Source organism: Oryza brachyantha, chromosome 1, assembly GCF_000231095.2.
Source record: "Oryza brachyantha chromosome 1, ObraRS2, whole genome shotgun sequence".
Lineage (NCBI taxonomy): Eukaryota > Viridiplantae > Streptophyta > Magnoliopsida > Poales > Poaceae > Oryza > Oryza brachyantha.
The window spans coordinates 2,694,770-2,715,496 of record NC_023163.2 but is presented as its reverse complement, the minus strand read 5'-3'; the positions used below and the strand labels follow the sequence as shown (position 1 = coordinate 2,715,496).

General features: G+C 43.7%; 4 protein-coding genes across 7 annotated transcripts; 3 read left to right on the top strand and 1 right to left on the bottom strand.

Annotated features, from left to right (window-relative positions):
* Positions 1 to 1,509: 1,509 nt before the first annotated feature.
* LOC102710339 (phospholipase D alpha 1) lies at positions 1,510 to 5,716 on the top strand. Of its 2 annotated transcripts, none has more exons than XM_006643751.3 (4): positions 1,510 to 1,673; positions 1,898 to 2,058; positions 2,568 to 4,464; positions 4,930 to 5,716. In XM_006643751.3, the coding sequence occupies exons 2-4, from the start codon at positions 1,951 to 1,953 to the stop codon at positions 5,361 to 5,363; spliced, it is 2,439 nt and encodes an 812-aa protein (XP_006643814.1). In that variant the 5' UTR covers positions 1,510 to 1,673; positions 1,898 to 1,950; the 3' UTR covers positions 5,364 to 5,716. The 2 variants fall into 2 exon arrangements, with proteins under 2 accessions (XP_006643814.1, XP_040378021.1); XM_040522087.1 differs by lacking the exon at positions 1,510 to 1,673 and adding an exon at positions 1,705 to 1,783 and having other exon boundaries at positions 4,930 to 5,680.
* Positions 5,717 to 7,403: 1,687 nt separating this feature from the next.
* On the top strand, positions 7,404 to 10,272 carry LOC102706803. The gene is made up of 5 exons (XM_006645482.3): positions 7,404 to 7,837; positions 8,346 to 8,539; positions 9,096 to 9,186; positions 9,834 to 9,900; positions 9,970 to 10,272. Exons 1-5 carry the CDS (start codon positions 7,707 to 7,709, stop codon positions 10,021 to 10,023), a joined length of 537 nt encoding a protein of 178 aa, XP_006645545.1. The 5' UTR covers positions 7,404 to 7,706; the 3' UTR covers positions 10,024 to 10,272.
* Positions 10,273 to 12,609: 2,337 nt separating this feature from the next.
* On the top strand, positions 12,610 to 17,548 carry LOC102706521 (DEAD-box ATP-dependent RNA helicase 14). Of its 3 annotated transcripts, none has more exons than XM_015843712.2 (14): positions 12,610 to 12,755; positions 12,901 to 13,149; positions 13,280 to 13,360; positions 13,629 to 13,712; positions 13,912 to 14,022; positions 14,120 to 14,188; positions 14,566 to 14,835; positions 15,045 to 15,395; positions 15,471 to 15,748; positions 15,914 to 16,261; positions 16,334 to 16,390; positions 16,502 to 16,558; positions 16,650 to 16,691; positions 17,096 to 17,548. In XM_015843712.2, exons 2-14 carry the CDS (start codon positions 12,925 to 12,927, stop codon positions 17,232 to 17,234), a joined length of 2,112 nt encoding a protein of 703 aa, XP_015699198.1. In that variant the 5' UTR covers positions 12,610 to 12,755; positions 12,901 to 12,924; the 3' UTR covers positions 17,235 to 17,548. The 3 variants fall into 3 exon arrangements, with proteins under 3 accessions (XP_015699198.1, XP_006645544.1, XP_015699199.1); XM_006645481.3 differs by having other exon boundaries at positions 12,612 to 12,755; positions 16,647 to 16,691; XM_015843713.2 differs by lacking the exon at positions 13,280 to 13,360 and having other exon boundaries at positions 12,613 to 12,755; positions 16,647 to 16,691.
* Positions 17,549 to 17,621: 73 nt separating this feature from the next.
* Positions 17,622 to 20,086, bottom strand: LOC102706244 (phosphoenolpyruvate/phosphate translocator 3, chloroplastic-like). The gene is made up of 9 exons (XM_006645480.2): positions 19,512 to 20,086; positions 19,305 to 19,427; positions 19,046 to 19,198; positions 18,881 to 18,966; positions 18,686 to 18,770; positions 18,478 to 18,597; positions 18,316 to 18,384; positions 18,077 to 18,206; positions 17,622 to 17,950 (listed from the first exon to the last, which is right to left on the bottom strand). Exons 1-9 carry the CDS (start codon positions 19,914 to 19,916, stop codon positions 17,802 to 17,804), a joined length of 1,320 nt encoding a protein of 439 aa, XP_006645543.2. The 5' UTR covers positions 19,917 to 20,086; the 3' UTR covers positions 17,622 to 17,801.
* Between the last annotated feature and the right edge of the window lie 641 nt (positions 20,087 to 20,727).

Genomic DNA, 20,727 nt, shown 5'->3' with positions numbered 1-20,727 from the left:
CCACCCCAATCATCTAAAGCATTTCATATATATCACAATGAAGTGCACCAAGAAAATGGCATTAACGTCCTAACACATCACTTCATGTTGAATGCAACAAAAAATATATACAAATGATACTTTTTGTTGTTGTTGTCTTCAGCACTAATGAAAACATCGATTTGTAAGATAACTAGTTAACCTTGTAAAACAAGAACAGGCTAACCTTAACAACTCACTGGTTCAAATTCTCATGACGCATGGCTCTTTAAACACAATGACTGCTGAGAATGACTCTTGGATAAGAAAATGCTCTTATCCAAAATTCAAGCAACGACTCTGTTGTTGTGTATATGGTTGTGCACAGCGCTCCCAAATATGCCCAATCATAATGCTTTGTAAACTCTGACTCTCGCTAGGCATCCAAAACAGCTAATGCACCAGACACTGACAAAATTTCACAGTCACGAGACTGTTGGTGCTGAGTTGAACAGCCACAAGGCCCATAACTTGTTCTCTAGTGCTGTTGCTACTAGAACCGAACGTGAGGCGCAAATGGATGTGGCGCGCCATGATTCATGGATCAATAAAATGACAGTGCAAGTGCAATGACAGCGAGTGAGGTGGCCTGACCTGGGTGATCGCAACCAGAGAAGATATTCCTGAGCTGGTTCGGGCGGGGCATTTCGCCGAACACCTGAAGTCCACGCCATCAGCGACGTCGGCAGCTCCCACCTCCCACGCACGCTTGACTCCCCCCCCCCCACCCCCAACCGCCCAGCCCCCACCACCACCACGTTTCTCCCTTCTCGGCGCCCGCGAACTCCGGTGGACAGATCCGAGGAAGTCAAGCTCGATCGCCACGCGATGCGGCCCCGCGTTCTAGACGCGCTCGCCTCCCACGGGCCACGACGTCGCGCCCATAGATTAATGCGACGGACAGATACTTCTATCCGTTTTTCTAGGGTGAACTTGAAAAGGCCAGACAAACTATTTGTATATGTGTTTTTTGGAAAACTAAAAATATTTATGAATTATATATATACATATATATATATATATGTTTAACACCATTAAAAAGCTAAAACATCTACTATGAGAAGTCCCCTAGAAACGACTCTAAACATAAAATTTAAAAGCTTTAATTTTCTATACTTTTATATAGAGGAGTGGGGTAGGTGACAGTGAATCTGTCGTCTACCTCACCATCAACTCCCTCTTCTTATTTATAAAGAAAAAATAACTAAGATTTATATATCAAAATAGTTATATTAGCTCTATTTTAATAATATGTTAATGATATATTTTTAATAAAATTTCGTTATAGAATATATATCAAAATATTTTATTAGCTTTTACTTTAATAGCATGCTAATAATAATTTTTTAATAAAATCAGGTTGAAATACGTATTTTTATAATTATCGTGAAATCTATCGTCGTGTTCCTCCGGCCCGAGATCCGCGGCGCCGACGCGTGGTGACGACGTGCACGCACACAGGACGTGTGAGTGCGTGACTGGACGCAAGAAGAATCGACGGAGTGGGCAGCCATCAGATCGGGACAGTCCTCCGTCTTCCTCGACAATTTTATAATCTTCGCTCGATCCGATCCACTCCCTTCTTCTACCTCTCGCCGTCGCCGTCCTCCTCGTCGTCGTCTTCCCGGCGAAGGCGCCTCCCTGATCGCCACCCGGTAAGCCTCTCTTTAGCCAGTCAGTGTGCTTAGGCTAAGCGAAGTAGAGCTGCTGCTGCTTCGCTCAGATCTGCTTGCTGTCGAGGGCTCCCTTCGTCTTAGCGAGAACCGTACTGTATACTGGGCAGTCTTTTGCTTCGTCTTCCTCTAGCTTTTGCGGGCCTCGATCTGAGCTCTCTCTCTCTAATCAAGTCTGCTCGTGTCGTGTGTGTGTGTGGGCGCAGGTAGAGCGTAGTACGAGCGAGGAGGGACTAGGGACTAGGGAAGGGGGAGCGCCATGGCGCAGATGCTGCTCCACGGGACGCTGCACGCCACCATCCTCGAGGCGGCCTCGCTCTCCAACCCTCACCGCGCCAGCGGAAGCGCCCCCAAGTTCATCCGCAAGGTACGCACTTCTCCTGATTAATCTCCTCCTCCTCCTCCTTGCTCTTGCTGTATTTTTTTTTTGTCTCTTTCTCATGCTCGCGTTTGCATGAGCTCGAATGGCAGAATTGATCCGCTACTGACTACTGTGCAGCCAGTCAGCTGCTACTCTGAAGCGATCTGGAATTTTGGATTACTAGGGGGAAAAAGAGGTAGTAGACAAGAATCGAAGATATGTTTGTAACAAGATTGGTTTGTTGTCCTTGGCCATTTGTTTGACCCAATCACTGCTCTGAATCCAGAGGTTGATGTCTGTGATGTGTGCTTGTATCACCAAAATTCTTGATTGGCTAGACATGAATAGATCTTGTAGAAGCATATATTATTCATCACTTCTTTATCAATTCACCTACTACTCAAAATCTAGAGTTTGATGTATACTATGTCTGTTTGTATCACCTGAAGGCTGAAATGCGATGCCTTCTTTTTGTTGGTGTTCTTGGTCTAACACGTTGATCTTATGTCAAACAGTTTGTGGAGGGGATTGAGGACACAGTGGGTGTCGGCAAAGGCGCTACCAAGGTGTATTCCACCATTGATCTGGAGAAAGCTCGCGTCGGGCGGACTAGGATGATAACCAATGAGCCTATTAATCCTCGCTGGTATGAGTCGTTCCACATCTACTGCGCTCACATGGCTTCCAATGTGATCTTCACTGTCAAGATTGACAACCCTATTGGGGCAACGAATATTGGGAGGGCTTACCTGCCAGCCCAAGAGCTTCTCAGTGGAGAGGAGATTGATAGGTGGCTTGATATCTGTGATAATGACCGCCAACCTGTTGGTGAGAGCAAGATCCATGTGAAGCTGCAGTACTTTGATGTTGCCAAGGATCGCAATTGGGCGAGGGGTGTCCTCAGTACCAAATATCCTGGTGTTCCTTACACCTTCTTCTCTCAGAGGCAAGGGTGCAAAGTAACATTGTACCAAGATGCTCATGTCCCAGACAACTTCATTCCAAAGATTCCGCTTGCCGATGGCAAGAACTATGAACCCCACAGATGCTGGGAGGATATCTTTGATGCCATAAGCAATGCTCAGCATTTGATTTACATTACTGGATGGTCTGTGTACACTGAGATCACCTTGGTTAGGGACACCAACCGTCCGAAACCTGGAGGGGATGTCACCCTTGGGGAGTTGCTCAAGAGGAAGGCCAGTGAAGGTGTTCGGGTCCTTATGCTAGTGTGGGATGACAGGACTTCAGTTGGTTTGCTGAAGAGAGATGGCTTGATGGCAACACATGATGAGGAGACTGCAAATTACTTCCATGGCTCTGATGTGAACTGTGTTCTATGCCCTCGCAACCCTGATGACTCAGGCAGCATTGTTCAGGATTTGTCTATCTCAACTATGTTTACACATCATCAAAAGATAGTAGTTGTTGACCATGAGATGCCAAACCAGGGCTCCCAGCAAAGGAGGATAGTCAGCTTTGTTGGTGGTCTTGATCTCTGTGATGGAAGGTACGACACACAGTACCATTCTTTGTTTAGGACACTCGACAGTGCCCATCACGATGACTTCCACCAGCCAAATTTTGCCAATGCATCAATCAAGAAGGGTGGTCCAAGAGAGCCATGGCATGATATTCACTCCCGGCTGGAAGGGCCAATTGCATGGGACGTTCTTTACAATTTCGAGCAGAGATGGAGAAAGCAGGGTGGGAAGGATCTCCTTTTGCAGCTCAGGGATCTGTCTGACACTATTATTCCACCTTCTCCTGTCATGTTCCCTGAGGACAGAGAAACATGGAATGTTCAGCTCTTCAGATCCATTGATGGTGGTGCTGCTTTTGGGTTCCCTGATACCCCTGAGGAGGCTGCAAAAGCTGGGCTGGTAAGTGGAAAGGATCAAATCATTGATAGGAGCATCCAGGATGCTTACATACATGCCATCCGTAGGGCAAAGAACTTCATCTATATTGAGAACCAATATTTCCTAGGAAGTTCCTATGCCTGGAAACCTGAGGGCATTAAGCCTGAGGATATTGGTGCTCTTCACTTGATTCCTAAGGAGCTTGCACTGAAAGTTGTCAGTAAGATTGAAGCCGGAGAAAGGTTCACTGTATATGTTGTTGTGCCAATGTGGCCTGAGGGTGTTCCGGAGAGTGGATCTGTTCAGGCAATCCTGGACTGGCAAAGGAGAACAATGGAGATGATGTACACTGATATTATAGAGGCCCTCCAAGCCAAGGGAATTGAAGCAAATCCCAAGGACTACCTGACTTTCTTCTGCTTGGGTAACCGTGAGATAAAGCAGAGTGGGGAATATCAGCCTGAAGAACAACCAGAAGCTGACAGTGATTATATTCGGGCTCAGGAGGCGAGGAGGTTCATGATCTATGTCCACACCAAAATGATGATAGGTACCGAATGTGCTTTATATTACATATTTGCGTTGACAATGCAGTTTTTTTTTCATTTAAGGCATGTCAAATGAGTTACAGAGAATACTTACAACATGCATCATAGAGCATTGCATTGGTTTCTTTATTAATTTATATGACCATTTCATATGTAAAACTGATAGTAAGGTATAGTCATTTTTCTCCTTAGTTTAGGGGTCTTGAGGTACAAACTTTTTAGACAGAATTGTCCCGTGCTCTCTAATTCTGTTTCTATTTGATGTTGGTTTTCATTTCAAGAGGGCATGTCCTATTGTGGGTAATTTAGCTGGTTGTATGACTACTTTCCATGATGGTGAAAAACAGATAAGAAAACATCGCTGCAATGATCAAGCTAGTAGCTTCACCTCCAGATTTAGTTTTTCTTCAACAAAAAAAAAATACACTTACTGGTCAACCAGTAACTTCATATCTTTCATTTTTCAGTTGACGACGAGTACATCATCATCGGTTCTGCAAACATCAACCAGAGGTCAATGGACGGAGCCAGGGACTCCGAGATCGCCATGGGCGGGTACCAGCCATACCATCTGGCAACCAGGCAGCCGGCACGGGGCCAGATCCACGGCTTCCGGATGGCGCTGTGGTACGAGCACCTGGGCATGCTGGACGACGTGTTCCAGCGGCCCGAGAGCCTGGAGTGCGTGCAGAGGGTGAACGCGATCGCGGACAAGTACTGGGACATGTACTCCAGCGACGACCTCCAGCAGGACCTCCCCGGCCACCTCCTCAGCTACCCCGTCGGCATCGCCAGCGACGGCGTGGTGACGGAGTTGCCGGGCATGGAGTTCTTCCCCGACACGCGGGCCCGCGTCCTCGGCACCAAGTCGGACTACATGCCCCCCATCCTCACCTCATAGAGGAAGAACCACCACGCCATACTCATTGCTGCATAGCTTCTCCTGTCAGGCTCCTTTGTATTTCAGTCTGGTGGTGGTATGGTCATCGTTCAGAATTTCTTCAGGATAGCAGTTGTTTTACAGTTTGTGATCATAAGGTAATAAGTACAGTGTCTGTGCATGTTTGAGCTGGGGAGGAAGAAGATGGGGAGTTGGGTCGCATGGTGCGGTTGATGCCGTTTGTGAGTTGGGAGCTGATTAATTACTTGGCATGATTGTCTGTACTGTGAACCACTACAGCACTACTGTTTTAACGTTGTTGATGCTGGTTAACTTAACTGTGTTCATATACCACCTACTGTAGTAGCTTTGATGTGTTCATGTGTATGCCTTCAATAGCTTGAGCACTTGGGCATTTCGTGTGCTCGAGTTAAGGGGAACCTGAAAATTCCTGTGTTCTAGTCCATAAGATCAAAGAGATAAGGATTTCTTCAATTTAATTTAGGGATAATTGTAAATGTATCACTATTTAAATCGTTATGGGATTTCTTCAATTTAATTTAGGGATAATTGTAAATGTATCACTATTTAAATCGTTATGGTAAAACTACTACTAGGGAATTTAAAAAAATACTAATAGAATTATCATGGTATCGTGGCAATATAAAAAAATATTGATACCATTTGGATAGGAGGAAAAACTTGAAAAATCCCTACAATTTGGATATAAACTTCAAAAATGAATTTATTCGGTTTTTTAACTTCTACCGCCTCAGTTTTACAATGGTAGACATTCTAGTATTGTTTATTCTAGTATTGTTTAGATCCTGTATTCTATAAATGTCAACAAATCTAGATATGTATACTAGCCATCCAATAAAATTAAGAAAGAAGTAGCCACATATTTTCAACCCTTCATTTAATCCAGGTGAAAGATAAGAAGTGAAACCCTTCATTTAAAAGATAAGAAGTTTACGAACCAATCTCAGGCGGTAGTATTCACTAACAAACGTCTTTGCCAACTGCATTACAAACACACCTCATAATAAAAACATCTTATATAAAATAAAGAGAGTATATAGAAGTTTTTTTTAAAACATCAGCCGTATTTACCCGCGATTATTTGTACCAACTATGCTAGAAGCACATCTCATCCCAGAAAACATCGTATGATATAAAATTAGAAACTATATAGAAAGCTTTTAAAAAACATAATGTTTAGCAACTTGGAAAACATTATCACAGAAATAAGAAAGTAGCTCACCCAAACTTCTTTAAAGCGAACTGTGCCTATGTCTCATAATTTCACAATTTTTTTAGATTATGCACATGTGCAAGCGTGTCACTCTATCATTTCGCTTATGTATATACTTATAAATTAAAACTTGAATTTTTAACCATAAATTAGTTTGGAGCTGATTTTAAAGTTTTTCATCGAAGATCATTTTTTAACTTTGATTCTTAAATCACTAAAATACGTGTATAAACATTTTAGAGGAAAGTGCAACAGCAGTCTCTAAACTTATGTGCATGTGCCATCTAGATCCCTGAACTCTCAAAATGCATTTTTGGGTCCCCGAACTTGTCGGGGGTGTCATACAGGTCCAAACGGGTTTCGACCCGCTCCATCCACTGACATGACATGCCACGGTGGTGCCTACGAGAAGGGATAGAAAAGAATAATAAGGAGAGAGATATTGACATGCGGGACCCACATGAAACTAACAACACGTAGGCGCCACCATGGCATGCCACGTCAGCGGATGGAGCGGGTCGGAGCTCGTTTGGACCTATATGACACCCAGACAAGTTCGAGTACCAAAAATACATTTTGAGAGTTCAGAGATCTAAATAACATATACACATAAATTTAAGGACCGCCGGTGCACTTCGCTTAACATTTTATTTGTACGATTTTTTTTTTTTTACAAACTCGCTACTACTACCAAACAATGACTTCTGATACCGACCGGTCCCCGTGTGGTGCCTGGGTTGTGTGGGTTGGACACTTGGACTGATCTGTGGTGGAACCCCACGCTGCATTGAAAGACCTTTAAACTGTCGTTGGATTGCGGAAAGCGAGACGAAAGGGCGCAACGAGAGGAAAGGCAGCGCAGCGCACTCTGTCAAATCCGTGCAATCTCCGCCATCTCCCTCCCCCATCCTCCTCTCCTCTCATCCTAAATTTCCCAATCAATCGCAGCTGCCACGACCCCCCCACCAGCTCCAGCTTCCACCCGCCCGATCGCTGCCTGCCTGCCTGGTTGCCTCGATTCGATTCGATCGGGATTCTTGTAGCACACCACCAGGCCGGGCCTGCCCCAATCGGGCCAGCGGGTGGCGGCGGTGGATGCAGCGCGCGCCATGGCGGCCCGCGGCGGTGAGGGCGGATCGGCGTCGAGGGTCGGGGACATGGGCGTCGAGCTGGGGGAGGGCTGGGACTGGCGGAGCATCCCCAGGCTCCTCTCCTCGGCCTGCCTCTTCATCTGCTCCGGGTCGGTCCGCAACCCCTCTCTGTCTTTCCCTCTTCTTCTTCTTCTTCTTCTTCTTCTTCTTCTTCTTTTCTTTTTGGAATTGTTGCTTGCATGTGCGGAGGACTGCATACTGGAGGGAAGATGGTACGGTTATCCGTGCAAGAGGAGGGATGGTGCTTTGGGGAATCGAGGGTGAATCAGAGACTGGAATCTTGCTTAGTTTGCGCCATTGTTGCGGATGTTGCATACTAGTAGCAGTGGCGTGCTGGCTTGTTGCCGATTGCCGATTGCTTGTTTGCATACTTGTGCTCACGGTTTGCTTGTCTAACATCGCTTGCTACTTATAGCTCGCAAGTTAGATGTGGTAAATGGAGCCGTGCTTTGGTCTCTCTTGCCGCTTTATCAGCTGGTCTGGCTGGGTTCTTTGATTGTTTCTTGTTTGCAGTGGTTGCTTCTTTCCATGTTTGCGGCGCAGTGTTGTGTTTGATGCTAATTGTGGCCATGGTTGAACTCCTTGCGAACAGAGCAGAGGCTGTTTTGGATGCTGTGATAGGGCTGTGAGGCATGTGGGGCAGCTTTCGAGGAGTTTGATTGCTCCGGACCAGAACTACGCCGTAGGAGAGGAACTCTGGAGTACAACCACCATCGAGGTTGAACAGGCATGGGCTCTTGATCAGCATGGTGTGGGAGGCAGCCATTCCCCTCCTGAATATGTTAATCATGGTAATTCCTTTCTTGATTATGTTGTCGTAGCTGCTAACGAAAGAATTTTCTTTTCAGCATGTATGCATTGTCATTGGCATTGACCAGGAACCTACAATTATGTCCAGGTTGTGGGAAAATTTAGATGTAGCAAAGGAATCTGTTTAAGGAATATGGTGATTAACCAGCCTCTATTATCTTTATGTTTGTGCTTTTGTTTGAAATGGATATTTCATGGTCTTAGCTCGACTGTAGAGTGTGTTAAAATTTCCAAGGATTGAGATGACCTCACTATTTCTGAACTTATTGGGTACCTGTTGCCTATTGGTCTATCAAGATCAATTTATTTGGCTTACAGTGTCTTAATTGTTGCAAAGTTAATATGTATTCAGCAACATTGTGTCCACATTGCCATCTTGCACAACACCTGGTATACTTTGCTACTAGGTTTGGTCTGTAGAGAATTTGAGTAGAAACATATTACTGCATCAGTATAGTGATTTTCTTGGTAAGCAACAAGTAGATATAGAAGTTGAAGTTGTCATGTTAACACAACCAGCTCAAAATATCATTGCAGGTCTTGTTCTTTGGAATGAAATTAGGAAGGACTGGACTGCGAAAACAAGGCAAATACCTGAGACGAAGCAGATTCGTGAACCAATATTGAGGTAAGAGCATGAGGTTCCCTATTTATATGCAGAAAAGGGCTAGACAAGATGCATTTACCAGAATCCATCCTAGTAAATTATATCAATAAAAGACGAGTTTGTTGTTCTAAAGTTTGATATTAGTTTGGGGCGGCTGTTTTTATCCATGTGAATATGTTATTCGGTTGTGCTGGGATTCTTACTTTCATTTTTTTCCTGGCTTTTCAAATGATATTCCTTTCTGAAAATTTTGCTTTATCACTTCTCCTCCTTTCCTACCTGATGAATATTTCGGTATATGTTCCCATGTCATTATCAATTTATTTATTTTCTATAAGTTATGTGTTCTTAATTCTGAAGTTCTATAGGACATTATTTTTGCATCCCGTACTCGATGTGAAGAAATCTTCCCTGTGTAGCTCGTCATTCCTTTTACAAGCAACATAATAAGTACCTAATTACAAATTTGGCGGCAACTGTTTCTCTTGTTATTGTACCATTACTTCTGTTCAAATTAATGTTGGGGTTTGAATACTATCCTGAAAATATTAGAAACATATATATAGTTTAGTTAAGTGTTGAGTATTCCTTGTATGCTTCTTATGATGTTTGATAGTATGCATACTGAACCTGAAGCTTCATGCTCACCCAAACATTTACTTGTATAGTTGGAATGCAGCATATGAGAGTTTGCTTGGATCCAACAAGCCCTTTCATCAACCTATCCCTCTACATGTAAGATATAGTGTTGTTGAATTACCACTTCATTTGAGGCAAGTGCTTATACCGTATCTGAATTTGCAGGAGATGGTTGATTTTCTTGTGGACATTTGGGAGCAGGAGGGGCTATATGACTAGCACAAATGCTTTTAATAATATGACATAGTTGTAGGCTTGATGAAGATGAAGTAACTTTGAGGGTTTTGGCCTGTCATATTTGTTTTTGCATGGAGGCCTGTTGTGCTTAATACAAGGTTCTAGTGGTTGTAATCTGAGAAAGGTCGAGATTTAGACGCTTTGTTGAATTTGTCAAAGAAAGCAAAGCCTGAGAGCAAATATGTGTAACACTAACTCATTGACGTTAATGTGATGTGTGTTGATAGAGAAGTATATATGTTAACAATGTTGCTGCTGTTTTCTGATCGTTATCGTAACACCATGCTGAGTTAGGGGGGACGTGACATGGCACGTCAAATCATCTATCCCTTTGTTGCTCCAAGACTTTTTTTTTTTATCTTAAATCTTAGGTGGTGTTTACAGTCTGAGAAAATTTTTGAAAGAAGTGTCATATTAAACGTTTGATCGGATGTTGGAAGGGGTTTTTGGATACGAATAAAAAACGAATTTCACGGCTAGCCTAGAAACCGTGAGACGAATCTTTTGAGCCTAATTAATCTGTCATTAGCATATATTGATTACTATAGCACTTATGGCTAATCATGGACTAATTAGGCTCAAAAGATTCGTCTCAAGATTTCTTACATAACTGTGCAATTACTTTTTTGGTTCATCTATGTTTAATGCTTTATTTAGGTGTCCAAAAATTCGATGGAATGATTTTGGAAAATAATTTTGGGAACTAAACAGGGCCTTAGGTGGTGTTTGGATGGGATTATTTATTCCCTGTCACATCGGATGGATGCCTTGATACTTACTATAAATATTAAAACGTAGACTAGTAATAAAATGTATCTATAATTTTGGACTAATTCGTGAGACGAATCTATTGATCCTAATTAATCCATAATCAATATATGCGATGCTACATTAAATATGCGCTAATCATGGATTAATTAGGCTTAAAAAATTTGTCACGCGAATTAACTCTCATTTATGTAATTAGTTTTATAAATAGTCTACGTTTAATATTTATAATAAGTATTCAAACATCTGATGTGACATATACTAACCAGTTTTAGTCTCATCCAATCATCCCAGTAATATGGAGCCGTACTTTGCCTTCTATGAACTATCCCGTTACCTAAACCTTTACTACCTAAACACAGAGGATACCACTTCAAAGTCAATCTATAAACTACCCCTTTACCTAAGAATAAGATCATTCCAGGCACCACTTACAGTAATGGGCTGTTTGTTTGGAGGGACTAATCCATAAATCTCTCCACTTTAGTCCCTAAAATACTAAACAGGAAAGATTAAAAGAGACTAAAATTATCTTGGTCCATAAGTCCCTATGGGAGGTGCTAAAAGGGACTAAATGCCTATAGTATACCTACTCTACTACTATAGGTCTATAGTTATAGCTATGTATGTGCGGTGTGTACTATTGATCATGTCATTTAATGAGGTTTTAGTCCCTCCAAACAAACATGGTAGGACTAAAAAAGACTTATGTTTTAGTTTTAGGACTAAACTTTAGTTCTAGACTTATAAAAACAAACAGTACCTAAATACTACTACCTAAAGGCAGAGGATGCAAATTTGAAGTCAATCTATTAACTATCTTGTCACCCTAATAACATTTCATGTACCGGGAGTTCTCTCTCTCCTTTTCATAGCTCTTACGGTATGTATTATTTATTACTATCTCCATTTCAAAATATAAGCATTTTAAGGTTAGTAATCATGGACTAAAGAGATATCAAAATATTTTAGTCACTTTAGTTATAATTTTTAACATTCTAAATTAATTAGATTTCCTCTCCCTTTACTCAACTTTACCATCAAACAAAAAAACAAAGGGGATTTTGTAAATTTACCATTGGTTTTTTCTAAATTGCAAGGATGCCACTAGAATACCAGACATTTTTGCAATTTTCAGTAGCAATTTTACAATAATGTTTCAAACCAGAAATTTACAATCGTCCTAGAACCAAAAGCATTCTCCCCATGTTTTACCAGCTCACCCATCAAAACCAGCACCGATTGCTATAAGGGCATGTTTAAAGGTAAAACCTAGTATTGACTCTTACCTCATCCATGCTAGCAATACTAACTCATTTTATAAGCGTGCGTATAAAGGTAGAGATATGCACGGTTTCTTCATTTATACAACAAAATATTTTTATTACTCTTCTTTTCTTTTAATCTATCCCATGCAGCAAAATTTCCGTAAATAAATGCTAAGGGTTGACTCTAAGCTATTGCAATGCATAACAACCATTTTTTATCTCTCATTCGGTCTCTTTCCTCCGTATCAGAAAATTTACATATATAATATTTAAAAGAGTCACCTAATAAACATCATCCACTGACCAACCAACTCCATGCAAAGAAAATTACTCCTGCTAGAGGGTAAACAAAGTTAAAAAAAAATGCCGACTGCGACGTGGGCCGGGCCGGAAGTAGCAATGGCACGGGGGCGGCGCGGCCTTCTGCGCTCCTCGGCCACCCCCACCACCACCACCTGTCGCGTCGTCTCGGCCTCGTCCCCCTCCCCTTGCCATTCTCAGCTCCGCCCGCACTCACATTCTCCTCGCGTTTTTCCCATCGCGCCGCCTACTTAACCACGCGACGCCAGCAAGAGAGAGAGAGAGAGCGCGAGAGGAGCGGAGAGGAAGGGGAAGGGTTCACTTCATTCACTCCGCCTCCTCCTCCCCCCCTCGCCGCAATCCGCATTCGCCGCTAGGGTTCGCGCCCGCCCCGATGAGCTAGCTGATCCTTTTCTGTTTTTTTCTTTTTCTTTTTTTTTTTTTTTTTGCATTGGCGTGGTGTTTGGTTGTGCTGGTTTTTGATCTGATTTGGAGTTGTTGTTGGGGGTTTTTTGGTGTTTAGGGTTGGGGAGGAGGGGGCACGCCGATGGCGTCGGCGTCGGCGTCGCGGGGGCCGAGGTACGCGCCGCCGGATCCGACGCTGCCCAAGCCGTGGAGGGGGCTCATCGACGGCAACACCGGGAACCTCTACTTCTGGAACCCGGAGACCAAGGCCGTGCAGTACAACCGGCCGACGGGGCTGCCGCCGTCTCCTCCTTCCTCCTCCCCCGCTCAGCCTCCCGAGAGGCCTAGGAACAGCGATCCTGCCGAGGTAGCCCATCGATGATATGATCCCCCCCCCTCTCTTTTATCTTCGTTTATTCCATGTTGCTTTCGTTGCTCGCGCATAAATGTCGGTGTGGAGATGCACAGGATTTCCTTTATCGGTTTGTGTTCCTCAGTCGCAGGCGCAAGCTGGGGCGAGCCGCACGCAGGACGCCCCGCCTCATGCTGATGATAGGGCTAGGAACGATCATTTCGAGGTGTGCTATCTTTATGTTCCTATCATTTGCCTGTCAATGCTGCACTGCTGCATCATGTAATTCGATGCTCCTTACCGCATTTGCCTCATCATGGCATGGTCTAGAACAATATAGGCGATTGCCGGTATCTAGGAAGCAGAAAGTTAGGTTTTTTGGACCGTGGAACTGACCAACTGTCATCAGTATTATCAATGGATAGGGTTACGTATGCAACGGTCGGTCTGTCGTTTTAATGCCCGTCACTTTTGAAAACTTTCCTGTTTTTCAGCGGCGCATGGAAGCTGCAGGGAGTCATGCACAGAACATGCCTTTTACGGATCAAAAGACGACTAGGAGTAATCCTTCTTCGCAGGTAACACGTGTTACAAGTTGCGTGTTTTATAACATGCGTCCTTCCATAATACAAAATCAGTAATACAATAACTTAAGTATTAATGATGCAGTGAATGGCCAAACATGCGGTCACACCTAAAGTGTGATTAAAATTGTTGCAATAACTTTGCTTCACTCCCAGATGGCATTATTAAATAGCATGCTTTCCTGTTTTCCAGCTGTGCTCTGCAGCTGGAGGATACTCCGCACAGAATGTAGTTTCAGAGGCTGCCAATGGAGAGCGCATTTCGCCAGAAGCATATCGTGCTAAGCATGAGATTACTATTGTTGTATGTGTTCAGCTGTTCAGCTGCTTTTATAACCTCTTAACCACTATTGGTTCATACACACTATGTTGCTTAGTTATACATTTATCTTGTTTACTAGGGAAATGAGGCTCCAGCACCATTCATGACGTTTCAGTCCACAGGATTCCCTACTGAGATACTAAGGGAGGTAAGTTCACACAATTGACATGATTATTTAATACATTTTCTTGTATCTTTCTCCAAAGAAATTAGGAGGTCATTGTGCGTTAGTGCTACTTATGTAACAATTATGCTGGATGTTCGACGCAGCAGGCTCTTCAAGTCAACAATCCAAGTCTAGGTTTGACCTGTTTGTTGTCTTGTTCAGCCTCCTGCGCTCTTCAATAGTTTTGGTATATGTTTTTTTCACCTCTGGCTGCAGGATATTGGATTGGTTTTTGTATATCTCAACCGTAGGTCAAAATTTGTTCCACTTTTTCATTATTACACTACCAATTTAGGCTTTGATTTATACCCTTGTCAGATTCACAATTTACTCATGTCTGTCATGCTCTGTTTCGGCAGGTACTGCAAGCGGGATTCTCTGCACCAACTCCTATCCAAGCTCAATCATGGCCAATTGCTCTTAAGAGCCGTGATATTGTAGCAGTGGCGAAGACAGGTTCTGGAAAAACACTGGGTTATCTAATTCCCGGGTTTATCCTTCTAAAGCGCCTGCAACATAATTCAAGGGAAGGTCCAACAGTATTAGTGCTGTCTCCAACAAGAGAATTGGCAACACAAATTCAAGATGAAGCGATAAAGTTTGGTAGATCATCAAGAATATCATCTGTTGTATGTTGCTTCTATCTTTTACTCATATATGTTACTTACACTATGACAATTTCAGCTGCTACATTTTGTGTCCTATTCTCTAGTAACTTATGTAGCACCAATATCCACATTATTGAAATTCACTTATGTTCATATGTAAGCAAGCAGAAATTCATTGTGCATAGTTCACATAAGTTGATGTCATCTAATTGTACTTATTTTATTTGAAGTGTTTATATGGAGGTGCTCCTAAAGGTCCTCAGCTAAGAGATCTAGAACGTGGTGCAAACATTGTTGTTGCAACTCCTGGAAGATTGAACGACATTTTAGAAATGCGAAGAGTGAGTCTACATCAAGTATCTTACCTTGTTCTCGATGAGGCAGACCGCATGCTGGATATGGGTTTTGAGCCACAAATAAGAAAAATTGTGAAACAAGTACAACCTAAACGACAAACTCTTATGTTTACTGCCACTTGGCCAAAAGAGGTGAGGAAAATAGCCTCAGATTTGCTGACCAATCCAGTCCAGGTTAACATTGGGAACACTGATCAACTGGTTGCAAATAAGTCAATCACTCAGGTAACGAAAACGTTGTTTTCTTTTTGTTGACCAGTCTTCGTTTCACTATTTTCAAGCAGCTGGTTGTATTTTCAGTATGTGGATGTTATTACACCTACGGAGAAGTCGAGACGGCTCGATCAAATCCTTCGGTCACAAGAACCTGGATCCAAAATCATAATATTTTGCTCCACAAAGAGGATGTGTGATCAACTGGCTCGAAACCTATCACGGCAGTATGGTGCTTCTGCTATTCATGGTGATAAATCGCAAGCCGAGAGGGATTCTGTGCTGAGTGAATTTCGAAGTGGCAGGTGCCCTGTTCTTGTTGCTACCGATGTGGCTGCTCGAGGCTTGGACATAAAAGATATCAGGTTAGGACTTTTTCTTTGCAACCTGTACAACTGAAACCTTGACTCTTCTTGGAAAGGAAAACTTGTTTGGCCACAGCATAAGGATGATGTCTCAGTGCATGTTGCAATGATCTGTAAATTTTCATATGCTACTCACTGACAATTCTCCCATATCTCATGTTACAGAGTTGTGGTCAACTACGATTTCCCTACAGGTGTTGAGGATTATGTCCATAGAATTGGGAGAACAGGACGTGCTGGAGCGACTGGAGTTTCCTATACATTCTTCTGTGACCAGGATTCAAAGTATGCTTCAGATCTTGTGAAGATTTTGGAGGGTGCAAACCAGTCTGTTTCACAGCAATTGAGAGACATGGTCTCCCGTGGAGGGTATGGTGGAAGGTCACGGCGTTGGGCATCTTCAGATGACTCTTATGGAAGCCGAGGATATGATTCAGGCTATACTTCAAGATCGACTGACAATTATAACAGTGGCTTCAATCAGTCCGGGAGTGGTTCAAGCTTCCATGCTAGGTGTGTATCAGTTTCTATTTGAATCCTGCTTTTGAGCTTAGTTAGCACCTATATGATGAATCATCTATGCAGTTTCCATAGCAGCAACAGTGGCAATCAGTTTGGTGACACTTCTGGCTTCCAAACCAGGTCTGGCACCAATCTCTATTCTACCTTGCTGTATCTGGCATATGCATACCTGACAATCCATCATTATACCTGACAATCTCTATTCTACCTTGCTGTATCTGGCATATGCAGCTTTCATAATAGCAGCAACAACAATCAAACCAGTGACGATTCAAGCTTTCATGCCAGGTTAGTTGAAATTTTGCTGTCTGATACTTATTTTTGTCCAATGCATGATGAATGGGTCAATTGACAACTTTGGCATCTTACATAACAGCAGCGGGAACAGTCAACCTGGTGATGGTCTCAGCTTTCATGCCAGGTACTGTTTCAGTCTCTAATAGAATATGTTTTCACCTTATGCCTGAATCTCATTTGACACCTAAGGACCTGCTAGGAAATTTGGATTCAAATCTTTCCCAAAAGACCCCAGAACGGATCCTTATCATCCTAAGTGAATTAGAAGACCTCAAATTCTCTGATATTATTGTGTTATTAAGTGACCTTCCTCTAAGAACCTTTATAGTAGTCAAGTAATTGAATGGAGCTATACTATCTGTGATCTGACACCAATTGTTGAAACAAGAAAGTCTGCTTTCTTCTTGTTTCGGTTCTCTTTTTTTTTCATTTCTGTTGACAATGGCAAGTAACTTTTCTCCTTTTTTTTGGATAGTTCTTTATATACGCAAATTGTAGCTTTATTGACCATTTTCATGAAAATGGCAGGTTCTATAGCTCTTCTCGAGGTAGTGATCAGAGCAGAACAAACAATGGAGGTGGATGTCGTGATAGAAGTAGGAGTCCTCCAAGCAATCGCAACCATGAAGATCCTGGGTCCAAGGCTGTTGGGGTCTCCAACTGGTAAGTGCTAACTGCAAGATGCCAACAGCATCATTATGGCGACGAAACAGAGTAGATGAATCTATTCTCTTATCAAACCATGCTACTTTGCGTGCCCCCTCTGAAGCAAAAAATGACCGACAACCCAACTAACATAAGGTAAGTCTGTGGGTCTTCTGCTGTGCAGACGTGCCTGTAAGGCACTTGATAATGTATGTCTTGTGTTATTAGTGTGGAAGCAATGTCCAAAGAACCCAACAGCTATGATCATGCGGAAACAAACCACCTGTGCCATGCATTTTGGACGAAAGCATGCAACGTTAATCCTTTTGACTTGTAGATTACCCCACCCTCGTTTTACTTTGAACAGTTTTTATATTTCCATGCACTTCCCATCTGCCGTTGGTGTTTCTCTGCCAGGGGAATTCAACTAAGTGATAGCTTTATTGATTTTACTCATGAATACTAGTGAATTCCTCACGAGACATGAGAATTTTCAACGATTTTCATACAAATTTTTGCAAGAAGAGAACTGTAGCTCGTGGAGCACAACTGATGCTAAAGCCTAATCCAGGTCGTGTTCCTCGTCCGTTTACCAACCTAATCTATGCGCCTCAAATAAAAAGGAAAACTTCGAGAACAGCTGTAATAAAGCTTGTGTCCTCGCTTGTGAGGCCTCCTTTGGTTTTGTTTTCTTCAATCTGGAGTATAGGAAAACCCCTCCCAGTGCAGCACCGGTTCCTGCAGGTTGGCACCAAAAAAAAAAAAAAATATACAACCCAAATATAAGTCAGTTGAACACAAGAACAGTAAGAACTACAGCTGCTAAGTTTTGAAGTAGGACAGTTGAGTTTGTTTCAAAATTACCTAGTGCATTCACAGGTGAAATGGGGGTTCTGAAGAAGAGAACAGATGCCACGATGACAACCACACGCTTGACGCAGTTGGCGACAGAGTGAGTGACAGGTGACACTCTGGCCAGGATCAAGTACGAGAGCTGCCAATTTCAAGGAAGATCACAGAATTATCCTTACGTTTATAGATCAAGATGAACACAGAATGATCCAACACAAATCTTTGTGGACCAAATGACACTGTTTCCTCACCTTCTGGTAGCCATGGAAGCAAAAACCAGCTAGTGCTGCTCTTACACAGAGCTCCTGGAGGTTAAGGCCCTGCATGCCAAACAGAAAATTGCATCTGCTCATATAGTTCTGGGAATGGTGAAATCCAAAGTGTCTAGTTGTCTGAATTTTTGTGACACTCACGGTGCTCCTGAGGCATCCTGGGGTGAACTTGACCCCTTCTGCAAACAGCATTAGAGGCAAAGACAGCAGAAATGACAGTATGGTGAGTATCGAGAAGAGGTTTATGTCATCCAAAGCTTCCTGCACCACAAGAAAATCTCTGTTAAAAACCACCGGTTCAAGAACATGCTCAACACTGTGCTAAATCAATCGCTGGAAGAAAAATCACCTCTTCACCGCCAAGAAGCTTCTTGCTGAGCACATTTCTTGATTGGTTGAGAAGATTCGATGCCATGGCACTCCAAAATCCAATCCTAATTCCACAGAAAATGTGAGAAGATGCCTCCAATCATTCAGCTTCAGCAGCAACAAAAAGAGCACATATTGAGATTCATTCAGATTCGGTGATCGTCAGAGATTCTACCAGTTGAAAGAGACCTCCGTCAACGATGCCAAGGCGACGCCGCCGACGATCGGCACGAGCGAGCCCAGCACCAGCAGCGATGGCGTCTGCAGGTGAGGTGAGGCAAACGATCGAATTGAGCACAAATGAAAATCATCAGCATCAGCGACTGAATTTTCAGCAGACCTCGCCGAGGAAGAAGGCGGAGAGGAGGACGGTGAAGAAGGGCTCGGAGGCTTTGATGGTGTGGGTGAAGGAGACGGCCACCTTGCCGAGGCTCATGTTGGTGAACACCGTGCCCAGCATGTGCCCGGCGGCGAGCGGCGCGATCTTGGCCAGCTGCGGCGAAAGCTCAGACGAGGTCAGCAATGGCGCAATGCGATCTCTCTCTCACTGTCTTCATTTTTGGGTTGCAAGAATGGTGTCGTCTCAGTCTCTCTCTCACCTGTGCGACGGTGACTCTGGGCGCGGGATGGAGCTTGAGCGCCCACATGAGGAAGATGATGGCCGAGCCAAACGCGAGCTGGAAGGCGGTGATGGTGTAGGGGAACGGCAATGCCTCCAGTACCTGCGATTAGGCAGAGGCTTGGTTGGGTTGGTCCCGCCGGAGACGGAGGAGAAGGTTCTTGAGGTGAAAGAAATGGCGGCGGACCTGCTTGTTGTAGATGTTGAAGTAGATGTTGAGGAGGTACCAGGCGACGATCATGGCGCCCAGCCGCGCCGTCTCCGCGAGCCCACCTTCGGCGCCGCCTCTCTCCCGCGCCCGCGCGTCGTCGGCCGGCAACGGCGCCTCAGCCGACGCCGCCACAGCCACCCTCGTCGTACTCGCAGCCGCCCTTCCACCTGACAGCAGCGGCAGAGACAGGAGGTGGCCACCGCCGCGAACACGGAGCGGCGGCGCCGCACCGCCGACGATGCCGCCGCGGCTGCCGGAGAAGGAGGCGGCGGCGCCAACGTTGACACGGCTCGGGATGCAGCCGCAGCCGCCGCCGCCGCCGTGCCGCCGCCGTGCTGCGTTCCATGCCGTGGCGCGCGAGGCCGCCGCCGCGCTCTGCATCTCGGCGGATTCTTGGTGGCGATGCGTTGGCACGCTCCCCCTTATTATAGTCTCTCGTACGTAGGACTTCCGCGAGGATGAATCTCGCCGCGATCCCGTACAGATGCGTCCCCCCCTCCTCCTCCCCTGCTCTCTCGCGCGCGCACGCTGGAACGAATAATCAAAGAAAATGGAGGGAGCACGAACACCACTCGGATTTGAAGACCTGCATCTGCTTGTCTACGTAGATGCGATTATGCATCGCCGCTTTACTGTCACCATCAGAGTGAGACGCCATTGGTGACCAAATAGCTCACCTTAGGAACAAGGCGTCGACACTCGACAGTCTACTGGATCAAAAAACTGATACAGTTACCTCTCTTTTTTTCCCCTTATGTTTATTAGTTAAAATTTAAATTTTCAAACTTAAATTTGGACTTGATTTTGGAGTATTCTTTTACTATAATTTATTTTTCGGTCTTGACTTTATATTGCATATATATATACACACATATATACATATATATATAAAAGTTCTATTCATAACTTATTTTTAATTTATAAATATATCGTTTTGCCTTTTCCTTGGAAAGCCAAACAATCACCCTGTTAATCTAATGATATTCACCTTCATTCAATATGGTAAAAACATTTAACATTGTCGAGATTCATATGTATGACACTAAATATATATATATATATATACGATACATATATATACCGAAGTTTTATAAAAGTAGTATGGAACAAACGAAATAGTTGGCTATAGATATAAGTGCTTTACTATTAACACTTGGCTCACATCTCTATTGGAGTCCTTGCTTCCATCTAT